This window comes from Pyrenophora tritici-repentis, chromosome 5 (assembly GCF_003171515.1).
Source record: "Pyrenophora tritici-repentis strain M4 chromosome 5, whole genome shotgun sequence".
Taxonomy (NCBI): Eukaryota; Fungi; Ascomycota; class Dothideomycetes; order Pleosporales; family Pleosporaceae; genus Pyrenophora; species Pyrenophora tritici-repentis.
Genome location: NC_089394.1, coordinates 2,788,639 through 2,812,127, shown reverse-complemented (window position 1 = coordinate 2,812,127; position 23,489 = coordinate 2,788,639). Strand labels below are relative to the sequence as shown.

General features: G+C 52.1%; 12 protein-coding genes across 12 annotated transcripts; 8 read left to right on the top strand and 4 right to left on the bottom strand.

The window, feature by feature from the left end:
- Nucleotides 1-1,271: 1,271 nt before the first annotated feature.
- PtrM4_110590 (COX11, Cytochrome oxidase assembly factor) lies at nucleotides 1,272-1,840 on the top strand (the record flags this gene model as incomplete). Its single annotated transcript, XM_001935712.2, has 2 exons — nucleotides 1,272-1,283; nucleotides 1,340-1,840. The coding sequence occupies 2 exons, from the start codon at nucleotides 1,272-1,274 to the stop codon at nucleotides 1,838-1,840; spliced, it is 513 nt and encodes a 170-aa protein (XP_001935747.2).
- A 193-nt stretch (nucleotides 1,841-2,033) lies between these two features.
- Nucleotides 2,034-2,792, bottom strand: PtrM4_110580 (uncharacterized protein; the record flags this gene model as incomplete). Its single annotated transcript, XM_066107895.1, has 3 exons — nucleotides 2,034-2,333; nucleotides 2,408-2,595; nucleotides 2,684-2,792. 3 exons carry the CDS (start codon nucleotides 2,790-2,792, stop codon nucleotides 2,034-2,036), a joined length of 597 nt encoding a protein of 198 aa, XP_065962344.1.
- Nucleotides 2,793-4,203: 1,411 nt separating this feature from the next.
- PtrM4_110570 (uncharacterized protein) lies at nucleotides 4,204-6,129 on the top strand (the record flags this gene model as incomplete). Its single annotated transcript, XM_001935715.2, has 1 exon — nucleotides 4,204-6,129. The coding sequence occupies one exon, from the start codon at nucleotides 4,204-4,206 to the stop codon at nucleotides 6,127-6,129; it is 1,926 nt and encodes a 641-aa protein (XP_001935750.2).
- A 730-nt stretch (nucleotides 6,130-6,859) lies between these two features.
- On the top strand, nucleotides 6,860-7,795 carry PtrM4_110560 (NmrA multi-domain protein; the record flags this gene model as incomplete). Its single annotated transcript, XM_001935716.2, has 2 exons — nucleotides 6,860-6,889; nucleotides 6,938-7,795. The coding sequence occupies 2 exons, from the start codon at nucleotides 6,860-6,862 to the stop codon at nucleotides 7,793-7,795; spliced, it is 888 nt and encodes a 295-aa protein (XP_001935751.1).
- A 317-nt stretch (nucleotides 7,796-8,112) lies between these two features.
- PtrM4_110550 (PAPA-1 domain containing protein) lies at nucleotides 8,113-9,663 on the top strand (the record flags this gene model as incomplete). Its single annotated transcript, XM_066107894.1, has 4 exons — nucleotides 8,113-8,201; nucleotides 8,465-8,696; nucleotides 8,940-9,338; nucleotides 9,400-9,663. 4 exons carry the CDS (start codon nucleotides 8,113-8,115, stop codon nucleotides 9,661-9,663), a joined length of 984 nt encoding a protein of 327 aa, XP_065962343.1.
- Nucleotides 9,664-9,835: 172 nt separating this feature from the next.
- Nucleotides 9,836-11,944, bottom strand: PtrM4_110540 (Tymo-45kd-70kd multi-domain protein; the record flags this gene model as incomplete). Its single annotated transcript, XM_001935718.1, has 2 exons — nucleotides 9,836-10,046; nucleotides 10,140-11,944. The coding sequence occupies 2 exons, from the start codon at nucleotides 11,942-11,944 to the stop codon at nucleotides 9,836-9,838; spliced, it is 2,016 nt and encodes a 671-aa protein (XP_001935753.1).
- Nucleotides 11,945-12,800: 856 nt separating this feature from the next.
- PtrM4_110530 (LysM domain containing protein) lies at nucleotides 12,801-13,435 on the bottom strand (the record flags this gene model as incomplete). The annotated part of the gene is made up of 2 exons (XM_066107893.1): nucleotides 12,801-13,184; nucleotides 13,250-13,435. The coding sequence occupies 2 exons, from the start codon at nucleotides 13,433-13,435 to the stop codon at nucleotides 12,801-12,803; spliced, it is 570 nt and encodes a 189-aa protein (XP_065962342.1).
- Nucleotides 13,436-15,066: 1,631 nt separating this feature from the next.
- On the bottom strand, nucleotides 15,067-15,981 carry PtrM4_110520 (Bromodomain multi-domain protein; the record flags this gene model as incomplete). Its single annotated transcript, XM_001935720.2, has 1 exon — nucleotides 15,067-15,981. The coding sequence occupies one exon, from the start codon at nucleotides 15,979-15,981 to the stop codon at nucleotides 15,067-15,069; it is 915 nt and encodes a 304-aa protein (XP_001935755.2).
- A 1,110-nt stretch (nucleotides 15,982-17,091) lies between these two features.
- Nucleotides 17,092-17,277, top strand: PtrM4_110510 (uncharacterized protein; the record flags this gene model as incomplete). The annotated part of the gene is made up of 1 exon (XM_066107892.1): nucleotides 17,092-17,277. One exon carries the CDS (start codon nucleotides 17,092-17,094, stop codon nucleotides 17,275-17,277), a length of 186 nt encoding a protein of 61 aa, XP_065962341.1.
- A 1,130-nt stretch (nucleotides 17,278-18,407) lies between these two features.
- Nucleotides 18,408-19,006, top strand: PtrM4_110500 (uncharacterized protein; the record flags this gene model as incomplete). The annotated part of the gene is made up of 3 exons (XM_001935721.2): nucleotides 18,408-18,487; nucleotides 18,546-18,635; nucleotides 18,691-19,006. 3 exons carry the CDS (start codon nucleotides 18,408-18,410, stop codon nucleotides 19,004-19,006), a joined length of 486 nt encoding a protein of 161 aa, XP_001935756.1.
- Nucleotides 19,007-19,423: 417 nt separating this feature from the next.
- Nucleotides 19,424-20,332, top strand: PtrM4_110490 (APA2, ATP adenylyltransferase (5',5'''-P-1,P-4-tetraphosphate phosphorylase II); the record flags this gene model as incomplete). Its single annotated transcript, XM_066107891.1, has 2 exons — nucleotides 19,424-19,537; nucleotides 19,586-20,332. The coding sequence occupies 2 exons, from the start codon at nucleotides 19,424-19,426 to the stop codon at nucleotides 20,330-20,332; spliced, it is 861 nt and encodes a 286-aa protein (XP_065962340.1).
- Nucleotides 20,333-20,991: 659 nt separating this feature from the next.
- Nucleotides 20,992-22,439, top strand: PtrM4_110480 (carboxypeptidase; the record flags this gene model as incomplete). Its single annotated transcript, XM_066107890.1, has 5 exons — nucleotides 20,992-21,304; nucleotides 21,352-21,589; nucleotides 21,642-21,835; nucleotides 21,887-22,052; nucleotides 22,106-22,439. The coding sequence occupies 5 exons, from the start codon at nucleotides 20,992-20,994 to the stop codon at nucleotides 22,437-22,439; spliced, it is 1,245 nt and encodes a 414-aa protein (XP_065962339.1).
- Between the last annotated feature and the right edge of the window lie 1,050 nt (nucleotides 22,440-23,489).

The window sequence follows — 23,489 nt, the reverse complement described above, 5'->3', positions numbered from 1 at the left end:
CAAATCTTCCACTCTCACAGACCAACCATCACACCCCCTCACCTTCACCCTTCTCGCTCTTCTCCCCCTGCACAAACAACTCCTCCACCAACCCCACAAACAACTCCATCGCATCCTTCTCCTCCCCACTCGCCTGTGCACCTCTCATTTCCTTCAGCACCCCCATCGCATCCTTATCCCCTTTCTTCGGTGTCCACCGCTCCTCCCTTTCATCATGCGCATTCCAGCCTCCCCTCCCACCACCTCTCCCCCTCCCACGCCCTCTTGTGCCCCTTCCCCGAAACGCGTTTCTCTCGAGCATGCGCCGGCGGCGCTCGTCCTCGGGATCTGGCCGTATTGTTTTTGCGTAGACGCGTTGGAGGGCAGGGAGAAGCGCTTGGTTGGTTTTTAGGAGGGATTGGAATTTGGGGTTTGTGGCTAGGAGGGAGAAGTCTCGGCGTTGTTTTAGGTAACGCGGCTTTGGGGTGGGTGGTTGTGCTGGTTGGGGGAGGGTTGGTGAGGTCGTGGTGGGTGGGGGGTTGGATGGGTCGGAGTGTGTGGGTTTGTGGGTTTTGAAACAGGGAAGGGAGCAGCTGGGGGATGGGTGTTAGTGAGGTTCGAGGAAGTGGGTGTGGAGGGTACTTACTATGGCAGCGCGCAGGTTGGGCATTTGTACTTCTTTGGCTCTGTGGCGCAGACGCCGCAGAGGATTTCTGCCATTTTGTGTTGTTTTGTTCTAGAGTAATTATCTGTTTGTTCTGGCGGTATCAGATTGTATGCGCGTGGGAAAATCGCTGTGAAAGTAACGTAGATGGCAGTCGCAAGTTGGAAGGGAACTTTTGGTCGCAAGCCGGAGATGTCTCGTTCCCAAAACGGCTAAATCCCGCGGCGAACATCCATTGCTCATCACTCGACCGAAGCGTCTCCACCGAGATATCTGATCCCCCCTCTTCCCACTGAACAATGTCTACTGCCTTACCATTCAGACAGCTGCCTTTGCGGACATTTGGATCCTGGACTTGCTCCGCATGCACCCGTTCACTCACTCGAATACCGCGCGCGCGCAATCCCACTTTCGCTGCACGAAGATGTTTAACCACTACAAAGTCTGCGCCGCAGAGCGCGGCACCGAGGATGGACCAGATGCATGCGCAGTATAAGATGAAGAACAGGACAGTCATGTGCGCAAATGTTAAACAATTGCGCAGTTTCATTCACGCTAATCAAGATTAAGGAACTATGTTTTTAGTGTAATAGTGGGCTTTGTAGCAATAACGTACGGCTCAGTTCCAATGTACAAAATGGTAGACTTCTCCAAATACTTTCCACCAAAAAAATCTGTCTAACACTGTTGTCACAGATCTGCCAGCAAACCGGCTGGGGAGGTCAACCCATTAAATCCGCAGCCCACGGCGGCGACACCTCCATTGACCCCTCGGAGCGTCTACGACCCGTAGAAAACCACCCAAGAATCCGCATAACATTCAACGGCTCCGTCTCGGACGTGCTACCCTGGAAATTCGTGCCCCAGCAACGCGAAGTGCGCGTCCTCCCTGGCGAGACCGCCCTCGCCTTCTACACAGCGACCAACAAGTCGCCCGAAGACATCATCGGCGTAGCCACGTACTCTGTAACACCGGGCCAGGTGGCGCCTTATTTCAGTAAGATCCAGTGTTTTTGCTTTGAGGAGCAGAGGTTGAATGCAGGAGAGACGGTGGATATGCCCGTCTTCTTTTACATTGATCCGGAGTTTGTTACGGATCCGAATATGAAGGGCATCGAGACTGTGACGTTGAGTTATACGTTTTTCAAGGCAAAGTACGATAAGGATGGGCATTTGAGACCTGTGCCTATGGGGTGAGGAGGGAGATGGGATGTAGGATCTATGTATATCACGTATGTATTGCCAATGAAGAAACTGATACATCTATAAAGATCTATTCGAAAATGTCAATAAAAAATAGATAAATCGACACTGCTCTATGCAATAACCAACATACAAGAAAACAGAAGATCAAAACTAAAAAAAAACTCACAAAAACTCACCTCATCCCCTACAAATCCGACGCCATCAAACCCGTCCTATCATGATACGCCCGCTTCTTCTCATCGCCCAAAACATCGTTCGCGTGGTTGATCTCCGCCATCATCTCCGTAGCCTTATTCTTCATACCCTCTCCACAACGATCAGGATGCCACTTCAAACTCATAGCACGGTGCGCCTTCTTGATCTTAGTCGCTGTCGCTGACCGCGAGAGACCCAGAACAGCGTACAAATCATTGCGCGGCTTGGTACCTTGAAGTGGTGGGGATGGGGGTGGTGAGTGGGCGCGGGAACGGGTGTAGTGGTCATTCTGCTCGGAAGAAGATGATGAAGAGTAGGAAGACGAAGAGTAAGAGGGTGTGCGTGGACGTGCGGTATATGTACGGCGAGGCTGAGGCGGAGGAGGCTGAGATGAAGAGGAGGTATGGGTGTACTCGTAGTGTCAGTCACCCCGTGAATCGCGAAACTCTGCTTGCGGGCGTGGGGCACGTTGTTCAGTGCGGTACTAGGAACGCTCACCACGAGGCACACGCTCTTCAGTGCGGTACTGAGACGACGATCGGCTGTTACGACTAGATCCATTAAAATACGAGTACGAAATAGGAGCCTCGCGCAAGTTAGAGGGAACGCATGTTTCCGTCGCATACCACTGAGACGGACCACGAGTGCTAGGTCTACTACCCTCCGCATCCCCAGAGATTTCGTTCAACATGGCCTTGTAGTCAGCAAAAGGGTCTAATGGACCGCCATCGTAGACAGGGTGAGGCATGTTGACTTGGTGTACTTGCTTTTGGTGAGAGGATGGAGCGTTGGAGCGAGCGTTGAATTGCTTTTGGAAGCTTTCGGGGTAGCTTTGAAGATGCTGTTCAATGGTTTAAGATGTGGTGACTGTGAGAAGTTGCCCTATCATCAATGTGATTGGAGCAACAATATATAATCTGTGTGTAAACTTGGAAGACTACCTACAGGCTTTCAAACAATTAAGATTCATGTTGTTGGTATGTATAGTTATGTTAAACTTCTAGTGCGTGTTGGATGTATAAATATGTAGACGCGAACGAAAGTTCCTTATAGTAGAATACAGTAATCAAAATCTATGCAAATATATAGTAAAACTCGAGTGAATGCGATCTGATGACCAAGAGCCCTGTCATACTCCATCGACTCAGAGATTCAAGTATACATGACTGCAAACGTCCACATCACGGATGAGTATGCGTTGACTCCCATATGACATGTATATATTAGAATAGAGTCATACGGAAACACATATGACTCTAATTTCTATATGATCCCAAGTAGTGTAAGTTGAACAAACAAGATAACAATAAAAGAAGGGTCACGTGACAACGTGACTTTCACAGCCCACCAGTGCTCTGTTGATCCCGCATCGAAGCAGTAATCCGCGGTGACCAGATTCTAGATCCCCAGGATTATACCGAACTGCGGTCTCGCCCGGAGTCTCTTATTTCCGCAGGTGGTTGATGGGCACTACTTCCGTCTTTGACAATAGAGCAGGAAGTGACGAATGCCTCGGACGAGCGGAGCCTGGAGCGCCAACAGCCAAGCTACACCCAAAGATATCTACTCCTGTAACGGTTTTCCCAATCGTGGGGACCCTGCTTTGTCGCTCAAGGTCCCCGGCATCCAAGATTCCCATGCTGCTCCGGCGGTACCTCCAGCCGTAAATGACCTGCATGAGAGATCTAGGGCCAGACGACACCCTTTTCCCCGGCACATGGCTTTGTGGCCTCGGCGTTCTGATAGCGTCGTAAGTTACACAGGTATACCGAGATGAGCGGTTCAAGGCGTGCGCCAAGGCCTCATCCCTTGCTTACTTTCTTTGTTCACATCGGCCACGCCGGCTGGATACAACAACCCCATCTGGAACGATCGCGATGGAAGGGGCAAAATCATTCTAGCTGAGATCCTCGGCGTGTATGTTCGTCATTTTGTTATCTTGTGCAGCTGCTTTGGGCGGAGCTTACCATCGGGGCGGGACATGCAAATCTTGCCTCGTGTTTCAATTCGGCGTTGGTTGTTAAAGACCGCAGGGTTGTCAAAGCTCTCAAAATTTCCATCGATATCAAAACTGGGGTACCACTTAGTCTTGTGTGCGAAGAACAAATGATCGGTTCGTCTCAGATATCGCGCATGAGTTGGTGGAATATATGATGAACATGGAACTAGAAGAGTTAAGAGTGGAAGGACTGACCAGGCCCACCATTTCACGCAGCCAGTCAAGCCCAATACCTTTGAGGAACGATTTTGCCAAAGTCGACATTACGGAGGCTGATGCTTGCGAAAATTGCGATGTTGTTGATGTCAGCACTCTTCCTGGCGTAACACACACGCACCTATCCCACAAACGTCGTTCTGGTAGCACAATCGAAGATTCCTCAACTCGAACCAGGTCATCATCACTAGAAGCCAGCCAAGGTTCATCCGCAACGTCGCCTAGTATCTACACCTTAGACAGCTTCACCAATTTTCGTCCGATTGATGAAAGGGGAAAGTCTTCAACAATCAGCCGCTTAAAGTCATTACCTAAGACAGGCTTAAGCAGACAAAATGTTCCAAGATTCAATGTACAGCCAAGCGACTTTCGCATACCTCCTGAACAGCCAGAGAAGCGCTTCGTTGACGACATTGGAATGATCATCCCTGGGGTCTGTGACCGCGAGCAGTGTGCTGACCCTCGGACACATTTCGTAGCCTCCTTCCGCCTGTGTGAACCCATCGAGTATACGACGGCGTTGGCGGACCACGGCATTACTTATACAGACTACGTCCGCTTAATTGCTGCGCTTTTCAACTTTCTGGAGGACACGTCCAAAGATGCAAGACGGAGAAATCGAGCCAAAGCGGAGGAAGACAGTGGTACTGAAACAGAATCGTCGACACGCGCAAAGAATAGTTTCTTCGACACGACCGAGCAGCTAAAGGGTAGCAAGCAACACGCCGTCACGCTTCACAAACTCCTTGAAGATATCTCTTGGAACTTTCAAGCGAGGGGGGTATCCGTCATGGTTTGCGTCCAGTCCTTTTCGCTTTTCTGGCCACGTCGAATTGCGGAAGCACATATCCAGGTCCTGCATGTGAGACAAGAGCAGGCTCGACGAGAGACGCGGGTATCTGGACCAGTAGAGAAATCCGGAACGCGTATGGGGCAACGACTGTCTTTCATTAATGTCTTTCCACTTGCAAAGTACGAGCAAACGCCCCGACCGAGACTTGAGCGCCAGTCAGTATCTGCGACGACCATGACAACTAAATGCATGCGCGGTCATGACTACCACCATCAACAATCACAAATTCGAGATCGCTCGAGACCCTGTGCTCTCTGGCCCAACGCTATCCCATCCCACAAGTGGCGTATTATGAACGCCAATGTTGATCGCTATGGCGTGGACCCATACTTTCGAGCCTGGATGAGAGCTAGCATCAATTCACGAACGCGATGCACCACTTACGCCAAGTACATGGTCGAAAAGGAAGATGATCCGTTCGTGAACAAGAGGCTAGAATATGCCAATGCCACACTGAAGAAAGACTTGCTCGAGGCGCGCGGTACCCGAGCTTGGAAGGAGCGAACACCTAGTACCGTCAACCGGACTAGGTATGAGCACAATCGAAGATTAGAATGTCGTAAGACGACAGAAAATGGATCGAGGCTGAGGATAGTGCGCTTTGGATTCCGCCATCCAATTTATCCTCCACATACGCCTGAAATGGATACGCTTGGCCTCAGCAAGGATGCTTATCAGACCATCATAGCAGACATTGATAACTTCCATTCGCACGTGCAGCTCAATACGAAATGTCCAGGGTCGTACATGGTGGCATCAGTGAACACGGTGCGGAAGATGGGCACTAATGATGCTTTGATGAAAGTTCGCGAATACCTCCGCCAGCTGAATGCATCGCAGCGGTGTATCGTGTGGACTATTGAGAAGATTCCAGCAGTCTACGACAAAGGCTTCGGACGGAACCGCACGGAATGGGAGATCAGTGCTTGGAACGCGGAGGATCCACTAGAGCTGCTCATACAGCTGGAAAAGTGGGGAATCATAGAGTCCCGGTTGAATCTTGATGATGAAGAATAACGCTGTTGGATGGCCATGCGGGTACTCCACTTAGGAAGCAGTGTAGATGATACCATTGATGATCTGTACCACCGAATGTAGATCTGATGTCTCGGTGTGAAACAATGTGCGGAGGAATGTAATAGTAGAGGTCTGGTATAGAAGCCAACAGCCAGTTAGCGCGGTGGACGGCGCGCTTCCGTTTGATTTGCTCAGCAGCCCCTCCATTACCCCAACATCATGCTCCCAACCCAACAAGAAAGCTAGGGACGCGTGAAACCCAACCTCGACATGGACCTGCTGTATGAACTCGGGACAATTCACGGTATCTTCGGCGGTAGCTTTGTCATGATTGCGGGGCACATTCCGAAGCTATCGTAAACACTCATGGGCGAACGTGACTCGGCCCGTCTACTTCAGAGTGAAACCAGGCCTTCCAGTCGACGGCTGACTACTGCGCGTTCCTGCCAAAGTTAAAGTACCGGAACCGGATACTCTCAAGTTCTGGGGCCAAGTTTAGCTTATGAATAGGTGCCTTGGGAGAGCGCGATTTCAAAGCAGCAGTGTATGAGAATAATGTGGGGCCCTATAGCCGCATCATAGCCATGCAAGATCACGTCTTTGTTTGGTACATATAGTCCTATGTACCTTACTTGTAGGAAGACAGCAAGTATTCTATCGTCCCATCAATCAGTCTCCGCATTACATCAAGACACTTCGTAAATACGATTCAAACCATCACTCACCCAATATGGCTATCAAGAATGTCATCATCGTCGGAGTATGTCTCTTTCACATGACTTAAGATCTTGTAACTAAAAACAGTCAGGCGAGTGGAAACCTAGGACCCGCAATTCTGGATGTTTTCCTAAAGGAATCCTCCTTCAACACGACAGTTCTTTCGCGCCAAAGCTCTGCCGCGACCTTTCCATCTGGCGTGAAGGTCATCAAAGCAGACTATGATTCGGCAGACAGTCTGAAAGATGCTTTCAAAGGCCAGGATGCTGTCGTCTCTCTTGTTGGCGGCATGGGGCTTGGCGATCAGAATAAGTTGATTGATGCCGCCATTGCCGCAGGTGTGCAGCGCTTCATCCCCTCGGAGTATGGAAGCAACACACTTGACGCAAGGATCCGTGCTATCGTGCCTGTCTTTGAGGCTAAGATTGGCGCAGTCAATTATCTCAAGAACAAGGAGAAGGAAATCAGTTGGACATCTATCGTCACTGGTCCCTTCTTGGACTGGGGCCTGAAGACTGGTTTCCTAGGCTTCGATGCTGCTTCCAAGACAGCCACTCTATACGACAATGGTGAAGCCACTGTCTCAAATACTACTCTCCGCAAGATTGGTCTCGCAACCGTCAAGGCGCTCGAGAAGGAGGACCTAACCAAGAACCAATACGTCTACGTCAGTGAGGTGCAAGCGTCGCAGAAGGAAATCCTCGCCGCGATCGAGAAGGTCACGGGCGCAAAGTGGACCGTCAACAATGTCAGCACCAAGGACCTCATTGCGGATGGACGTGGCAAGCTTCAGAAGGGAGACTTTTCGGGCCTTGTTCCCCTGATTCTAGGCGCTACATATGGCAAGGAGGAGGAGCTAGGTAACTTTGTATCTCAAGGCTTATGGAATGAGAAGCTGGGTGTGCCGAGTGAGAGCTTGGAGGAGATTGTCAAGAAGAGCCTCGGTTAAGGGAGGGAGAAGCTCGTATAAATATTAAAACGAGATAGTCCGTTAATCCACTACATCTGTTGAAAACAACAACACCAAGCATACGTGAAGTAAAATGGATTAATCTTGGTTTTGGATGGCGAGCATATCTAAAGCGTTCACATATGCTAAATGTAGTACGCTAGCTGCTTTGGGACTAGATCTGGGGAAGATGCCCCGAATCTCCATCTGCGGTCTGAGACAGCACACGTAAAGTTATTCAAGACGCGTTGATTCGTCGCAACTCTCAATTGGACCCAGTCAATAGTCTCACTGACGTTCTCAATCCAAAGGCGATCATGGCCGACCGCGCGGCTAAACGGATGCGACGCATAAGCACCGAGTATGACGAGTCTGAGGATGGATGGGATGGAAGAGGAAACAGCAGGTATGTGGCTGACTGTACGACGGATAGCTCCTATCGCCGACCCAGCGGCGAGACAAACACGCACGGGGAGCTCTTACAACCACCCAAGCCGAGAGCGCCTGAATTTCACAACCACCTTTGTACCACGCCTGCACCCCCCGACACAGCCCGTCTTCAGCACGCCGTCGCAGCCCTTTGTGATATTGACCCTTTACTTGACCACCTCTCACCACCATGCCTCGTCTTCGGTCTCGCGCAGCTCCTCAAGCTCTAACCGCTCCCAGTGCCGTTCCCACAGCCTCCTCGACCCGCCCTCGCCGCGGAACAGCGAACCAGTCGCCCGCCGCTGCCGTCATACAACGCTCCTCGCCCGAGGAGACACGCCAGTCGATCCACCTCACTGTAAAATCTTCGCCCAACAAACTAAGACAAGCCACGGGCGGAGCCGCACCAAAGGCAGGCGTCAGCAGGCAGAACATCGTCGCGGGCAAGCGTGCCTCTAGGAGCAGTCGCGTGGTGCGGGAAGTGGACAGCGAGGATGAGGAGGAAGAGGATGACGCCGAGGAGGTCGATGCCATGGACGTCGACGATGACGACTCGGACGAGAACGACGTAGACGCAGAGGGCGACGAGGACGACGACATGGACGCAGAGGGTGACGAGGACGACGACATGGAGGATACGCCAGCACCGCGCATTACCGTCAACGCCAATCGGGGCATACCCGTCAAGCCAGCCCCCGCAATAAAACTTACAAAGGCCCAAGATCGGGTAGAAGCCAAGGAGATGGCCATGGACGATGACGACGACGACGACCTCAGCGACCCCGATTCTGATCTCGAAGAAGAAGACGCAGAGGGTGAGGATGAAGATGCCGAGGGCGAAGAGGACGACGAAATGGGCGTAGCACCTGGTGGTGATATGGATGAGGACATGGATAGCGATGAGGACCTCAGCCGCGACCAGACACCCGATGTGAGCAAGATGACAAAGCGACAGCGAGCGTTGGTTACAGAGGAAGGCGACGGCACACTGCTCGCCCTGTCCAACGAGGCACAAAAGAAGAAGCATCTCACGGCCGAAGAACACGCCATGCGTAGAGCAGAGATGGCCAGACGTAGGAAGAACTTGAGTGAAAAGAGGAACGAGGAGGAAAAGGTACGTTTACTCCAAGACTCGTACAATATCTTCTGCTACATGTACTAACTATCATTTCCAGCTCGACACCATCAACCGCTTGCTCAAGAAACAACCCCCGAAACGCGGCCGCAAAGCCCTGCAAGACGAAGATGGCCAGGAAGAGGAGCCAGAACCCGAGCGAGCAAACCCGCTCTTCGTACGCTACATCCAAAACGCAAAGGGTACCCAACTCGCTGTTCCGGATGAGTGGCTACAGGCGCCTGTAGGAAACCTTTTTACAGGTGACTTGCAAAAGGGGGCTCAGAAGCCATTTAGTGGTAGGATGGTTGAGGAAGTTGCTTGAAATGGGTCCATATTTAAAACATGACGGAGTCGTTATAAATCAACCAGATATCCAAAGGAGAACCCGCCAATTATCTAGGCATTGTTCTCTTACCATTATCTTCTATCCCACAATATCATCAAGTTCAAAACATGTACTCTTGTTTTTTAGTGTGGTGCTTGATTCTTGTTATCTACTCGACCTCCAATCTCATCGCATCATACTGCACATACACCGACTCTGGCAGCAGCGCACTTTCATAGTTTGTCCCGTTGTACGGCAGACTAAGGATGATGCTGTTTTCCTCCCCTGATTTGAGTATAGATGCGTCAAAGGTGAATTTGTGAGCCAGATTGTAACATATCACAGCCGAGCGCACGGCACAAGAGGATGATTGATAGTGCCTGGCTCACGTTAGTATAATAACATGGACACTATGATTCAACCGCTCAAGCACGCCTTGCCCCTGAACCCACTAGAAAGAGAAGAGAACTTACGGAATAACCCACGGCACTAAATCCACCCCATTAACCGCCACGCCCAACGGCAAATCCGCCCACCTCTCCGTCGCATTAAAAACATCCGTATTACCCGCCGCCGTCTTCGCCCCTGCCAGCTGCACCGTAAAAGTCGCCGTGTCCTTCCCTCGCACCTCCTCCTCACTCACCTCAAACAATATCGTCCAATTATACTGGTGCTCTGGCACTGACACCGGCCGCTCTGAATTCGCTTTCCCACCATACACAGCCCAATGGACGTAATTCAGCGCCGTGGAAACATCATCGTGGCCTACGCGATACGTTACACCGTTTGGGAAATCAGTGATGTAGTCGTAGGCCGCCCAGTATAGACGGTATTCTTCTGTTAGCAACGGGTGTGTGGGTGAGGCTGTGGTGCCGTGGAGGTATTCGCCCGAGGATTTATCTGGAGTGCCGATGCGGAAGAGTTCTTTACCCGCTGAGTCGGGGGCCCATGTTAGGTTGGAGAGGGAGGTTGTGGCGCCGGGCGTGATGGTGATGTTGTCGTGGGTGTAGTCGCCGAAGATGGAAGTGGCATAGATGGTTAGGCGGTAGCTTCCTGCCTTTACACGGGGGATGGTGATGTGTTGAGAGGTGGTGTTTGTAACAAGAGGGATCTCGGTCCAGTATTGGTAGGCGGTGGGGTCGAAGACGTTGTCTTGGAAGTCGTGGCCGCTGGCTGTTAGGATGGCGATTGCGTTTTCAGCGCCAGAGGGGAGGCGGATGGTTGCGTTGAAAGTGCCACGTTGCGAAGTAGGAACGAGATTAGGTACGTGGTGTGCGATTGAATCGTAGAAGGCGGCGTTCCAGTCAGGCTGGAGACCGTACTGTGAGGCATCATCTCTGAGTTCTTCCAGTGAACCACCGGCGTTGAAGTGGAAGTATTGGGGCCCAAAGGTACGGTCAAACCCGTCGGTTATATTTGGTGTTTGGTCGCCGTGGTGGTTGCTGACCATGTAGTTGTACACGATACCATCGACGACGAGATCCGAATGTACGGGACCGTTAAAGTACGTTTCGACTGTGTTGTGGACGAGCCAGGCGCCATACGTAGTACCGTTCTTGCTCCCACTGCCATCAGCCCACATGCCGTGAGCGCGGTGGTTACGCCAAGTATCCTGGAACGTGTACTTTGTAAAGTACTCCCCTACCCCTTTTACATACGCATCCTGATCATTCGCCAGCTTCCACGTTGCGTCTTGCACGACAACTTGGCCCGTTGTATCCGGCCTCGGCGCCGCAAACTGCTCGTTTGCAACAAAGTGCGTGAAGAGCGGTGGATCATGATTCGGTCTGAACAAAGTTCGAAATTCCTGTAGATTACGCAGAAAAGGGGTTGTCTTATTGTCGTAAACCAACCGACTAAACGTGTGTAGTCCAGTCTCTCCTTCCCGTAGAAACCAGTACTGTTCCAACCTTTGTCCCGTAAGCGCATACGTCTCGCCCATGCTGATGCCACCGTAGGGTGTGCTTGTGGAGTCTGTGCCATTGAAGAGCTGGTATTGGACGTTTTTTCCTCGTCCAGGTGTCCAGAAGCCGGCTGGTGTACAGTAGCAATCCAGGTATGGACCTATACCCGTATTATCTCCAGATTCTGAACCTAGCAAATTCTGGCCATCGAGCGTGAGAACGCTGATGTATCCCCGACTTTTACTCACGGAAGCTACGAGGCGGTCGTTAGAAAGTGTTAGACTTGTGGCATTTTGGCTGGCTTGGAGGAAGGCGCTTGTGCTCTCCAACAACAGCAAGAGCGCCGTGGTTGTTGTTAGAGCGAGGCGACGCATGATTTAACTTAGCGACGAGCACAGTTACTCGTCCTGGAGGAATTCCTTCATATAAGCTTTTATACCTATTAGTTCTTCCAGGTACACGGGAAAATTAGCGGAGCGCGAGGCGGGTGATCTTGGCTGGAACCCGGGGTAAAGGGTGGGTACTATGGGCTAATGACGCTAATTGGCGCCTTCGGGGGGAACGAGCCCGAGTGTAAAAATGGGGTTCGTGGAGATGGGGTATGGCCCACTTGCTGATTTAGGAAGGTAGGTTGGATACGAGGGAGCTTCGCCTTAGGTTACCACTGTTCATTGTTAACGTAGTGCCGCTCAGTAACAAGTTCGTTGCTTAAGGCAGTATGACCGCTAACCTGTAGCTCAAGCAACGACACAGGGCTGCTAATTCTACCGGAAGTTCTACAAGATCTCGTGATTTGATATAAATCACATTCGATTGACAGTATCACCTCCTTCTCATTCACTTTGGTGTTTTCGATAAAGTTTCTCACTCATTTCGAGCAACAGAGTGTAGAATATTTACAAACTTGATATTACAAAATAAACAACGATCAAGGTGTACATTGGCTCGATGAATCCAAGACAATTCGCACAGGGAGTAATCCACAGAGGATAACATGGTAATTGACACCATCATCCCACGCATACATGTTAGCCATTCTGACTAGATGTGTACCACGACCACTACCACCCTTTTTACAAAAACCGTCCATACCTCCCATACCCTCAACAGCTTTTAACCCCCCATTCCATTTCCTTATCCCTACCCTCCACCTCACAATCACATATACAATGCAGCAAGTACGCTCGAAACCCCAGCAACCTCTTCCCCAACCACATACATCCAACTTCCTCAGTTCGCCACACAAATATAATGCGCATGCCCAGCCTGTTTCATATTAAAAAAGCACCTCGGCGGCCCCTGCACCTCTGGAACTATTTCTACCGGCACCTCAACCTCTGTCCTCTCGGGCGTCTTCACTGCGCTAGAAACGCAAACATACTGGTTCGACGACAGGTTCTTGCACCGGTTATCCAGCGCGGGGTTCATGGCGTAGAATTGTGCTAGAGTCAAGTTGTTCATGGTGGAGATGCCGAAGCATGTGTCGTATGCTTCTACAAAGTGGAGGCTGTTGCATTCTAGGGCTGTTGTGGGTGTGGGGAGGCTGGGCGTGTAGTTGATGCAGTATGAAGCGCCCATGACGAGGGTGTCGGTGTCTACACATACGGCGGGGTTCTGAGCGTGTATCATTAGTATACAGTGTGAAGGATGTGGTTTGTCTGTCTGCTTTGGAAACGTACATATGATTTGAACTGCGCCATGTTGAGCCGGTAAAAGTTCGCGATGGATCCAAATGATTCCCCTGTTTTGGCGATATGCCAGGCATCGCAATCCTGGTGCGCATCCTTCGCCGTGATGGTGGGTGGTGGGACACGGTATGCAGATGCGAGAGAAACGACGCCGATAAGACTGACGAGTGTTTGCATATTGAAGACGGCCATGTTTATTACCCGCTCACTCTCAAACAGAGACAGCAAAAAAAAAATAAGAGAAAGATATAAATGAACGTATCTTCTCGGCTGATCGACAAAAGCGCAAAACGATGCAAAGTGGGAGGAAAAGACTGTGATGATAGAGACACAACAACTCCAGCTTCCCAGAAAGAAGTTATATAACAGCAGATGATGACTCCTCTCCCCAAGCTCGTTTTTAGTCACTAAGCACACTACACCTCACGCTATTCGCAACCCCCGTTTGCACTACTTCCTCTACCAAACTCTCAACATGTATCGCCCATAGCCCCGCGCCACGGGTACCGGCAGCCTCGCCCGGAAGGCCAGATAGCTAGTCTTTCAGTCGAGGAATGGATAGCGGAGAGTAGATAGGACAGTGTTGGTCCCGAGGAACGATGCATTGAACAAAAAAGTGTTTTTGTTGGTCCAAGTTTGCTGTCTATTGCTGTCTAGTCAGCCGAGCGCATGCCAGGAGCTGCCCTCTTGTCTCAACCTGTTGAGGCCAGCCACCTACGTATTCTGTGCTATTTGGAATGAAGAACCGCCTTTTGTGTTGAGGTTGATGCGTTTGGCTTAGGGGGGTTTACCCGAGGACTTACCGGATTAGATGCTAAGGACGCTGGAGGTTGATAGGTTAGGGGGGTGCTTTGTTGCTGGCACGGATGGTAGGGTGAACAGTCCTGGTAACTCGCTCGACTGGTTGTGGTGAGTAGGGTAACTGGATTGGGAGTGTATGTATTTTGATCCGTGGCTGGGGTATATCGTGTTTTGAAAGAATCCCATGGACGCATTGCAAGATGCCGCTTATGTTTTTGCCCATCGGTATCTGGAAATTGGAAGCTCGCCCTGTCACTGCTTCTGTGACGACATTTCCGATTGAACGTAACTAGTCCAGACCAGGCTTTCCCGAACTTCCCACTAAACACCCTGCTCGATATTTCGTGTCTTCGAGAAGACGACGGGAGGAAGTGTCTAAAAAACACTCCTTCCAAGTCCGCCTTGCTTCCCGGCATAGATGTCCGTGTCAGACTCGAAAAGCCATCCTTTCTTTGCTTTTGTATATCGGCGGGTCATTACCCGCTTTCTCCTAACTAGCCAACCAAGAACGCCTTGACTGCACTGGATTCACCAACGCTCACATGCGCCGATATCTAGTCAGCCACATGCCTGTCATCTACAAAGAACGACTGTTTTACTAAAACCGGGTACCCAAGAACGGTGCAAATTAGCTTGATGGGGCTTGCTTTTAGAGGGGAACGCCGACTCCCATGTCTGGCTTCGACTGGCACCCAATATTCAGAGTTTGGGAGTCGCAAAGAACTTATTTGGCCGAACGATTGACGATATTGTGGCTTCAGGGGTTCAGGCACCGTTCTTCTTGGCTATGGTTAGAAGAGAGTAAGCAAGGCTAGTTTCCATCCTGTCCCCTCTCTTGTAAACGACGTTAGTACATGTGCAATCAAAAGGGCACCAAAAAAATTGCAATAAATGTTTCAAATGTGAAATTTATCAACGGTTATCCCGCTGTTTCTGAGTATGACCTGATGACCGAATCTCTCCTTAACCTACTGTTTGCGTTGAGTTTTCGCAGTACGAGGGTTATGCTATATCTTCCTCCGCTTACTCGCCGTAGGTGCGTCATCATCTTCTACGGTCGGCGTATCCTCGTTCCCCACGCGTCCACTGTGCCTCTCCACATCCCTCCACGTACTAACCAGGCCCTGGACAGTCTGGAACATATCCCTTGCATCATTTACAACGCCCTCTTCACCGGGGTTGAACATGACGGCGTTGACAAACATGCGCATGAGCTCTTTTTCCAGTTGTGTGGCATTGACAATGGATTTTGGAGGCACATTGTCCACTGTGACAGGGAGTTCAACGACGCCTCCTGTAGCACCACCAGGGCTGCCTGTCGGGTTATCCGATGCAGCCGCTGCAGCGCTAACTTGCTTCGCACCAGTAGCTACTGCCTTTTTGATCGAGGTTAGATCTGTGGGGCGCTTGATGATGTCGTAATAGCCTTCTGCATCCTTTGCGCGGACAGCTGTGTTGAAAGTAGAGGCATGTTTGTGTGAGTTAATGTCATACATCATGGGCGCGGTCATGCGTGCAAAGTTTCGTGGTGCAACCAGGGTCTTGGGCGGGCCTGGTGTACTGAACATGTGATCTTCCTGTTCATCCAAAGAAGCCTCCCGGGCATTGCGCTTTCGGCGGGTGGAAAGTGGTGCTGATGTTGCGGCGGGCCCTCGTCGGCGGGTAGACATGTGTGAAGGCGTTTCTGCGGATCCCTCCTCTTCGATGGCCTCAACCGAGGTTCCACGCTCTGACTTGATCCGATTCCCGGCCTGGGATTCGTTATCGGCCGCTATTGTATCAGTATGTGAGAGAATAGACTGGCTTCTGCTTCGGTCTCGTACAGAACCACCTGCTCGTGACGATGTAATACTGCCGGGTCTTGCTCTCTTCGCAGGCGCTTTTCTCCTGGACCGTCCAGAGCGAGTCTCTGGCTCTAGCATGGAATCTTCTTCTGCGTCATTAGGCTGCTTGACGCTCTGTGGCGTTTCAGTGTCTGCTGTGGGGTGATGCTGTTCCGCTTCTTTTCCTTTGCCTTTTGCTCTTGACTTGCGCTGCGCCTTTGCTTTTGGTGGAGTCTGTTTTGGTCGGATGAGCGGGGGTACATCGTCAAGGGGCTCCACTTCGGGACGCGGGCTTGCGTGCATGGCGGGCGCTTCACCGAGACTCGACCGCTTCCAAAAGCTCCGGGCGGATACCGGAGTCCCAAGAGCACTGACGGGAGAGCGCAGATTTGTGGGCGTTGAGAGAGGGTTTCTTGCCTGGGTAACAAGGGGGTGTACTGGTGGTACTCCTGGTCTGGCAGCACCGGGCGTCTGTAGAATTGGCCTTGATGGCTGCCGGGTGCCGGTTGGGGTAGAGGCTTGAGGATACTGTGGCGGCACAGTTGGCTGATGGTGTACACGTGATGGGTCCTGTGGCGCAACCTGGAATGGCGGAAGCATGAAACCTGCCTGTGGCGGTGGTTGCGCGATTTGCGGCTGGAGGGGAGGATACGGCTGGTGTCCATGGTGGGGAAGATGAACCCTCTGCTGCTGTTGGGCATGGTGCATGCTGGGAGAGTGGGGACCCGGCGACTGCTGTGGAGGAAAGTGCTGGTGTGGGGGCAGATGTTGTGGATGCGGTCCAGGAGGCCCATACGGAGGCCCGCCATTGGGTCCGTAGGTCAGACCCTGGGGATACTGATATTGGGGTCCTGGAGATGCGGGTGCTGGAGACCGCGACTGCGATGGGTGGGGGCTTGGCTGAGACTGTGTATTCGGAGGAGCCTGTCCAGGAGGAGGAAAGGGCGAGATGTTTGGATAGGGTGTGCCATTGTAGTTGGAGGAGGCCTGGAGTCGTGGTGATTGCGCTGGCGGCTGTTGTTGTTGCGGCATAGCCGTCTGCTTCTTGCGCTGGACTGGTGAAGACTGTCCACTCTGGGTCGGGTGCTGTTGGGCTGGCTGCAAAGGCTTCTGGGCGAGATGAGGCGACTTCCTAGGCAGTGTAGGACTCCGCGACGACACTGGAGTGCGCCCGTTTGCCTTTTCGCGCAATTGATGGTCCCACTCGCCATGCTCAATGCTCTTCAGTTGGAGCTGCAATCGCTCATAGCGCTCCTCGTCGGCCCTGATCTGCTCGGTGAGCTCGCGACGGTACGAGGCGTAGAGTTTGGTGACGAGTTTCGGGATGAGGTGCTGGTGCTGCAGCGACTCCTGGACAGTGGGCAGACTTGGGCTATGCCTCTTTCTCTTTGCTGAGTTTGCGACCTGGCCATGTTGGGCGTCGGCATCGGAACCTTGCTCGTGTTCGAGTTCGCGCTTCAGGCGCTCAAGATAGAAGTTGCGCAGGGCATCGGGACTGAGGCGGCCGGGCTGGAAGTACTTGTGCGTGGTGATGTCCGGGTTCTGCTTTAGTAGGTCGGAGATGCGGCCAAACACGGAGGGCGCCACGCCATAGGCATGGAGACACTGGAACAGCAGCAGCGACTCGAGGTTGGTGTAGGCAGACACGCTTGTATTCATCCCCCAGGCGTCTGCAGCGCGCGGGCGATGGGGGTGCGGGAGGATGGGAGCCAGGGCGACGAGCGCGACGTCGGCGGGAGCAACAACAACAACAACAGCAGCAGCAGCAGCGATGGCAACCACGATTATTTTGGGCAGACGTGCATCGCATGCGACACGAGTGATGGGCGCGTCGGGCGGGGAAATTGGAGCGAGATGGGCGGGCGCGGCTTCTGTGATGGAGGCGTCGCAAATTGATAGCGATACACGTCGTCGTGGTCGCAGCCCAGGCTGCCTCAACCGCCGCCCTTGCTGCGGGCCAATCACGAGCACTTGACTGAAAGCTGCGCGGCGGGCCAGACTACGGGTGCGGGACGTCTGCCTCAGATGGGCATTTATCGCTTGCAGGTTTCATCTTGTGGATTCTACCTAGTACAGCGTCTGTCATGTTGCAGCTGCTGTGTTGCTGTTCCAAGTGTTCCGTTCCCTCAGTAATCCATGTCTCGTTGGGCCTCGGGAGCTGCGGCTCATCCAAACTCTCCCTGCCAGCTGCTGCCTCTCCCAAGCTCAAGCTCCACTCCCGATCTACGCCCGAATTAGTTTGGGAGCATAGGCATCCCCTTTTTCTGACATTGCAATCGTCCTGCAACACCTATTCCAGGGAAGCCTTATTATGCGCCTTGCCTCTCTGCCCGCTCTCTGACTGCGCTGCATGAAACATCTCTGACCTGCCTCGCCGTTTGCGTCCTGCCTCGCCGTCTTACAGCTGCCCATATATATATATATACCCACCCCACGCATCACTCCGCTCTTGCCCCTGCCCATCCATCTCAACCCACCCCAACCCATTCCATCCTTTCTCGCCTCACTCGCTTCACGAGCCCATCATGACCTCGTCCTACCCTGCACAGTCCACTCCCATCGACGACCCAGACCATGGCTGGAAGCCAAACAACCGCCCTCAATCGTGAGCTCTCCCGCCGCTAGCATAGCTCCAGTCCGCTCCTTCTGACAACGCCCTGTAGGACAGTAGCGCGCAACTTCATGTCGGAGCTTGACTGCCTGTTCAACTTGGACGAAGGCCTAGAAATGCTCGACAAGACCGTCCTGGAGAAGTATGCCTTGCGCATCCGGCACCACAAAGGGAAGCCGCGACTGACACGCGCCTAGGAAGCATGCCGTCACCACCCAAACCAGGGAGCTCGAGGCTCTCGAGGCAAGGCTGCGTGCGGCCGAAGAGCGACTGAACCAGGCAAAGGGCAACTCACCGCCAGCCCGCAAGGACAGCCAGCGACGCACTCCAGTCGACGGCTCCTTCTCCGACCAGGATAAGGCGCGGTTGGAGGAAGCCTCGTCGAGCCCACTCGCACAAAAGTCATCAGACATGCCAGGTGCGCTACCAGACACACCGACCCCTTCATCGACTACCAGTGCTGACTATGTCCTGGTAGAGAGGCCACTTTCCGCCAAGCCTGAGACCACATAGCTGCTTCTCTTTGACTACGATACCACGATACCCAGGCACTGCGCCCATGTTCATCACACATATCGGTCTCTGCAATCGGGGAGACTGCATCTTGGAAAGGGCATATTTTTTTGTAATCCATCAACATGGCATCTTCACTTCTCGGCAGGCGATTTTTTGTTATTTTTTCCCCGCCTTGGGCTTCTGGTGCTGAACACGTCTTTCCTTGGATTACATAGCTGAAAATGCTATATCAACCCATACTCTGTCTTGTTCATCCGATGCTGATGTATTGCTTTTTCCGACCATAGAGCATGGGGCTCACTAAGTCCGTAGCTTCGAGCACAGACCCCCCTCTGTACCTCGTCACGACGCTCATCTATCGCATTCACCGACAATCTCGGCCTTGCAATTTCAAAAGGCCACCACCTTTACGACATGGACAACGTATCAGAAACAAAGCTGACCAACACGTTTGATGAGCTCGTGTCGCAAGCCGTCATTCTATACGGGCCTTACGAGTCTGTCAAATTGGAGGCTGAAGGCTACCCTGTAAGCAATCAAACACCCAAAGCAATGCACTTACTCACAAACCATCAGCTTGAATTTCGCATCTGCCCAGCACTAGCCACCAAACCCCATACTATCGATGCCACAAATCATGCCTTTAATCAATCCCGACAATGGGGGCCAGGAAGCGACATGTTTTGCCCTGATGAGCGGCTTATCGTCACTCAACTCAACAATACCCACGATCTGGCACTAAACCTCTTTTGTGTTGACCGACCACAACTATTGATGCTGACTCTTGACTCGTACAAGCGCCAGCACGAAGCTCTTGATGTGGATGATCTGGAGGTCATGCTTCAAGTCCTACGCAAATTCCCGGGAATGTATGCCATCTTCAACTGTGGGGAGAGAGGCGGTTGTAGCAGGGTGCACAAGCATCTTCAAGGCTTGAAGGGACCACCGTATGCGTTCGATTATCTCATATCCGCCCTGAATGATCCCGAGAAGAAAGTGCCGTTCCAGTATTTCCTTCACCACTTCAGCGAGGGTTTCGAGACAACCACAGCAAAGGACGTCTTGTCTATATACACGACCTTGTTGACGCAGTGTCGGTCTCTTATGAATTTTGAAGAGAAGGATGCCCCTCCGCACAACGTCATTATGTGGGCAGATCATCTCATCATTGTTCCACGGCGGGCAGGCTGTACAGAGGGAGCGAGCGCGAACGCTGGCGGCATGCTAGGGAGTGTCTGGGTTACTGGCCAGGCCCATATAGACGAGTGGCTGAGGATTGGTTGCGCAAATGTGCTCAGGGAGTTGGGCGTACCTTCCCAGTAAGGGAACTTGCAAAGATACCATCATGCATCTCATGCTTCGAGAAGGGGGTTATGACGGGATACACTTGCGCCTTCCGTAGCTTTTATGTTTGTCTCCTTCCCAGTCAAGACGCTGGCTTTACCAAGGATTCGCTATAATACAGCAAATCAGCTCACTACTAGTATCCCGCGTTCATATAGTTACCCCAGGCTACCAAGTCTCGAATTTGCCCTATCTTGTTGCCAAGACCAGCCAGAGTAGTCTCCGAGACCTCCACCTGCCTAATGCGACAAGCGAAACGGTCCCGCGCCAATCGTCTTGTTCACCCTCACGACTTCCATCGAGCATGCCAAGAGAGTCTAATAAATTAAACGACCATCCAGGTCGTGAGGTATATGTTCCATCCCCGTTCAGTCGTCATCTTCCGCGCGTGCAGCATTTCTGTCGAGCTCCTTCGAGTGCACATCTCCCGTACTGCAGCGGATCTACGGACAGTACAAGATAGGTACCTGCCTCTTCCATGTGATTTCGTGATGGCGAGCAAGAAGGCGTCTTGGCCAGATTCCTCGGCGGGAAGGTGGATGATGGGACGATATAAACACCCCAAAGCATAAAAGCAAGTGGTTTCCTCTCTTTGTAAGAGCACACCGCATCAAACGGTCGTCTCTCCATCAGCCATCATGAAGACCACTATTCTTACTTCGGCGCTCCTCCTCTCCTCCACTGCCCTGGGCACCGTCGTGCCAAGAGCTGGCAAGAAGGTTGACTACAATGGCTACAAGGTCCTTCGCGTGACTAGCACCAACGATATGCTGGCTCAGATCGAGAGCCTGGCTGCACACGTCCTGAACCCCGGCAAGTCGGCCGAGATGGATGTTGTCGTCGCGCCCGAGAATGTCGACGCATTGACTGCATTGGTTACTGAAAGCAAGACGCTGAACGAGGATGTTGGCGCTGCCCTTGCGGAAGAAGGAGAGATGGGCATATATGCTGGTAAGTCAGTTGACGTGCAGTCAAACGCAGACTCTAATTTCCATCAGTTCCTAGCGAGTCGTGGTTCACTGCGTACCACCCATATGCTGATCATCTCCAATTCCTCCGAGACCTACAGGCCGGCTACACTAGCCAGTCTGAGATTGTCACCGTGGGTACCTCGGTTCAGGGACGGGTCTTGACTGGCATCCACATCTGGGGTAGCGGCGGCAAGGGCTCCAAGCCCGCTGTCATCATCCATGGAAACGTTCACGCGAGAGAGTGGATCACTTCCATGACTACCGAGTATGAAACATCTCACAATTGCCTGGCAAGGGGGCTAACAAATCACCTACAGGTACTTCGCATGGCAACTTCTCACCAAGTACGGCAGCGATGCGACTATCAAGTCTCTCGTCGATAAATTCGACTTCTACATCACACCCATTGTCAACCCAGACGGCTTTGTCTACTCCCAGACTACCGACCGTCTCTGGCGCAAGAACCGACAGACTGTGAGTGGCAACTCATGTGTCGGTCGTGACATCAACCGTAAGCATCCATTGTATCTTTTTGTGGGCACAATACTAACCAGGCCTCAAGGTAACTGGCCATACAAGTGGGAAGTAGCTGGTGGTGCTTCTACCAACCCCTGCTCGGAGACATACAAGGGTGTCGCTGCAGGTGATTCACCCGAGCTCCGTGGGGTCAAGGCTCAAGTGGACGCGCTCAAGGCGTCGCGTGGTATTAGACTTTACCTCGATGTTCAGTATGTGCAATCTGTTGTCCTGCAAATTTATTCACATGCTCATCATTGTCCAGCTCCTACGGCCAGTACATTCTCTGGCCATACGGCTACGACTGCAGCCTTCGCCCCGAGAACGACGCCCAGCACCGCTCACTCGCAAGCCGCGCTCAGTCCGCCATCAGCGCTGTCTCGGGCACTCCTTACACGATTGGCCCCAGCTGTTCGACGCTTTACGCCACTACTGGATCATCCACAGACTACACTGATGTCCAGGGTAACGCTACTTACTCATACACATATGAGCTTCGCGACAAGGGTACCTACGGCTTCGTGCTGCCTGCGAACCAGATCAGGCCGACTGTGTTGGAGACTTGGGCTGGTGTTGCTAGCATGCTCAAGGATGCTTAGAAGGATGATCATTGAGGGAGTCTTGCAAGTAGTCTTTGCAGTTCTTATGTAACCTAGCGTAGCCATCGCCCTTTATTCACCCCTTCTCCTTTCAAGTGCTAGAAATTACTAGTTCATCTGCCATTCCCACCTCTTGCGCGCATCCATGTCTTTCCCAAACGAAGCAAGAAAAAAACATCCACTTTCATATCGCCGCCGACTTCCCCACCAAATGTCCAAAAACCAAGCTCCCGAGGAAAATCCCCGCCAAAACCGACATGAAATATCCCACATTCATCGTCATAATCGCAATCATCCTAAACATCATCATCGTCAGCTGCAGCCCTACACACTCCCCCCTCCCTCAAGGAAAACTTAACTTACAGCAAATACCCAACCCCAGCAACCACAACATCCACCCCCCGCAATCCAAACCGCCTCTCCCGCCCTCCACTTTCTCCTCCCCTCCTGCCCGCTCTTATACCCATACCCGTTCACCCCACCTTCTTCCCCCCCGCTCGTCCTGCACTATAGCCACCACTTTAGGTAGATTAAACCGCATGGCTACGAGGCCGCGGAAGAGGGCTGCAAGGATGATTAGGAAAACGCAGGTCCCGGTGTATTGGCCCACTGTGCTGGGTGTCCAGGCGGGGGAGAAGAGGGGGGTTGTCGTTGAGGTGAGGAAGGTCATTGGCATGGGCATGGGCGTGGTGGATATGCCGGTGGTGGGCATTAGCATGTTCATCGTTACTTCGTGTGGTGTATTCGTATCGTTTAATGGGTCGTATACCTCGAATGCTCCCAAGTCAAAGTAACAAGGCACGAAAAAAAGGTACAGAAAAAAGTTTGGTAGTTAATCAAAAAAAATATTAATCAAATAAGAGAATTTAGAGAGTAGCGAACAGAAGCCTTCTTCATGGATTAAATGCGCGAAGAGCTTATTACCATAATGTCAAGGACCTTGTTAAATCCCTGCAACTAAAACTACACCTAAAAACAAGCCATCTCCGTCAATCTTGCTCACTTCCCATCCCCAAGCCCCGCCGATCCCTCCCCAAATCCATCCCATCT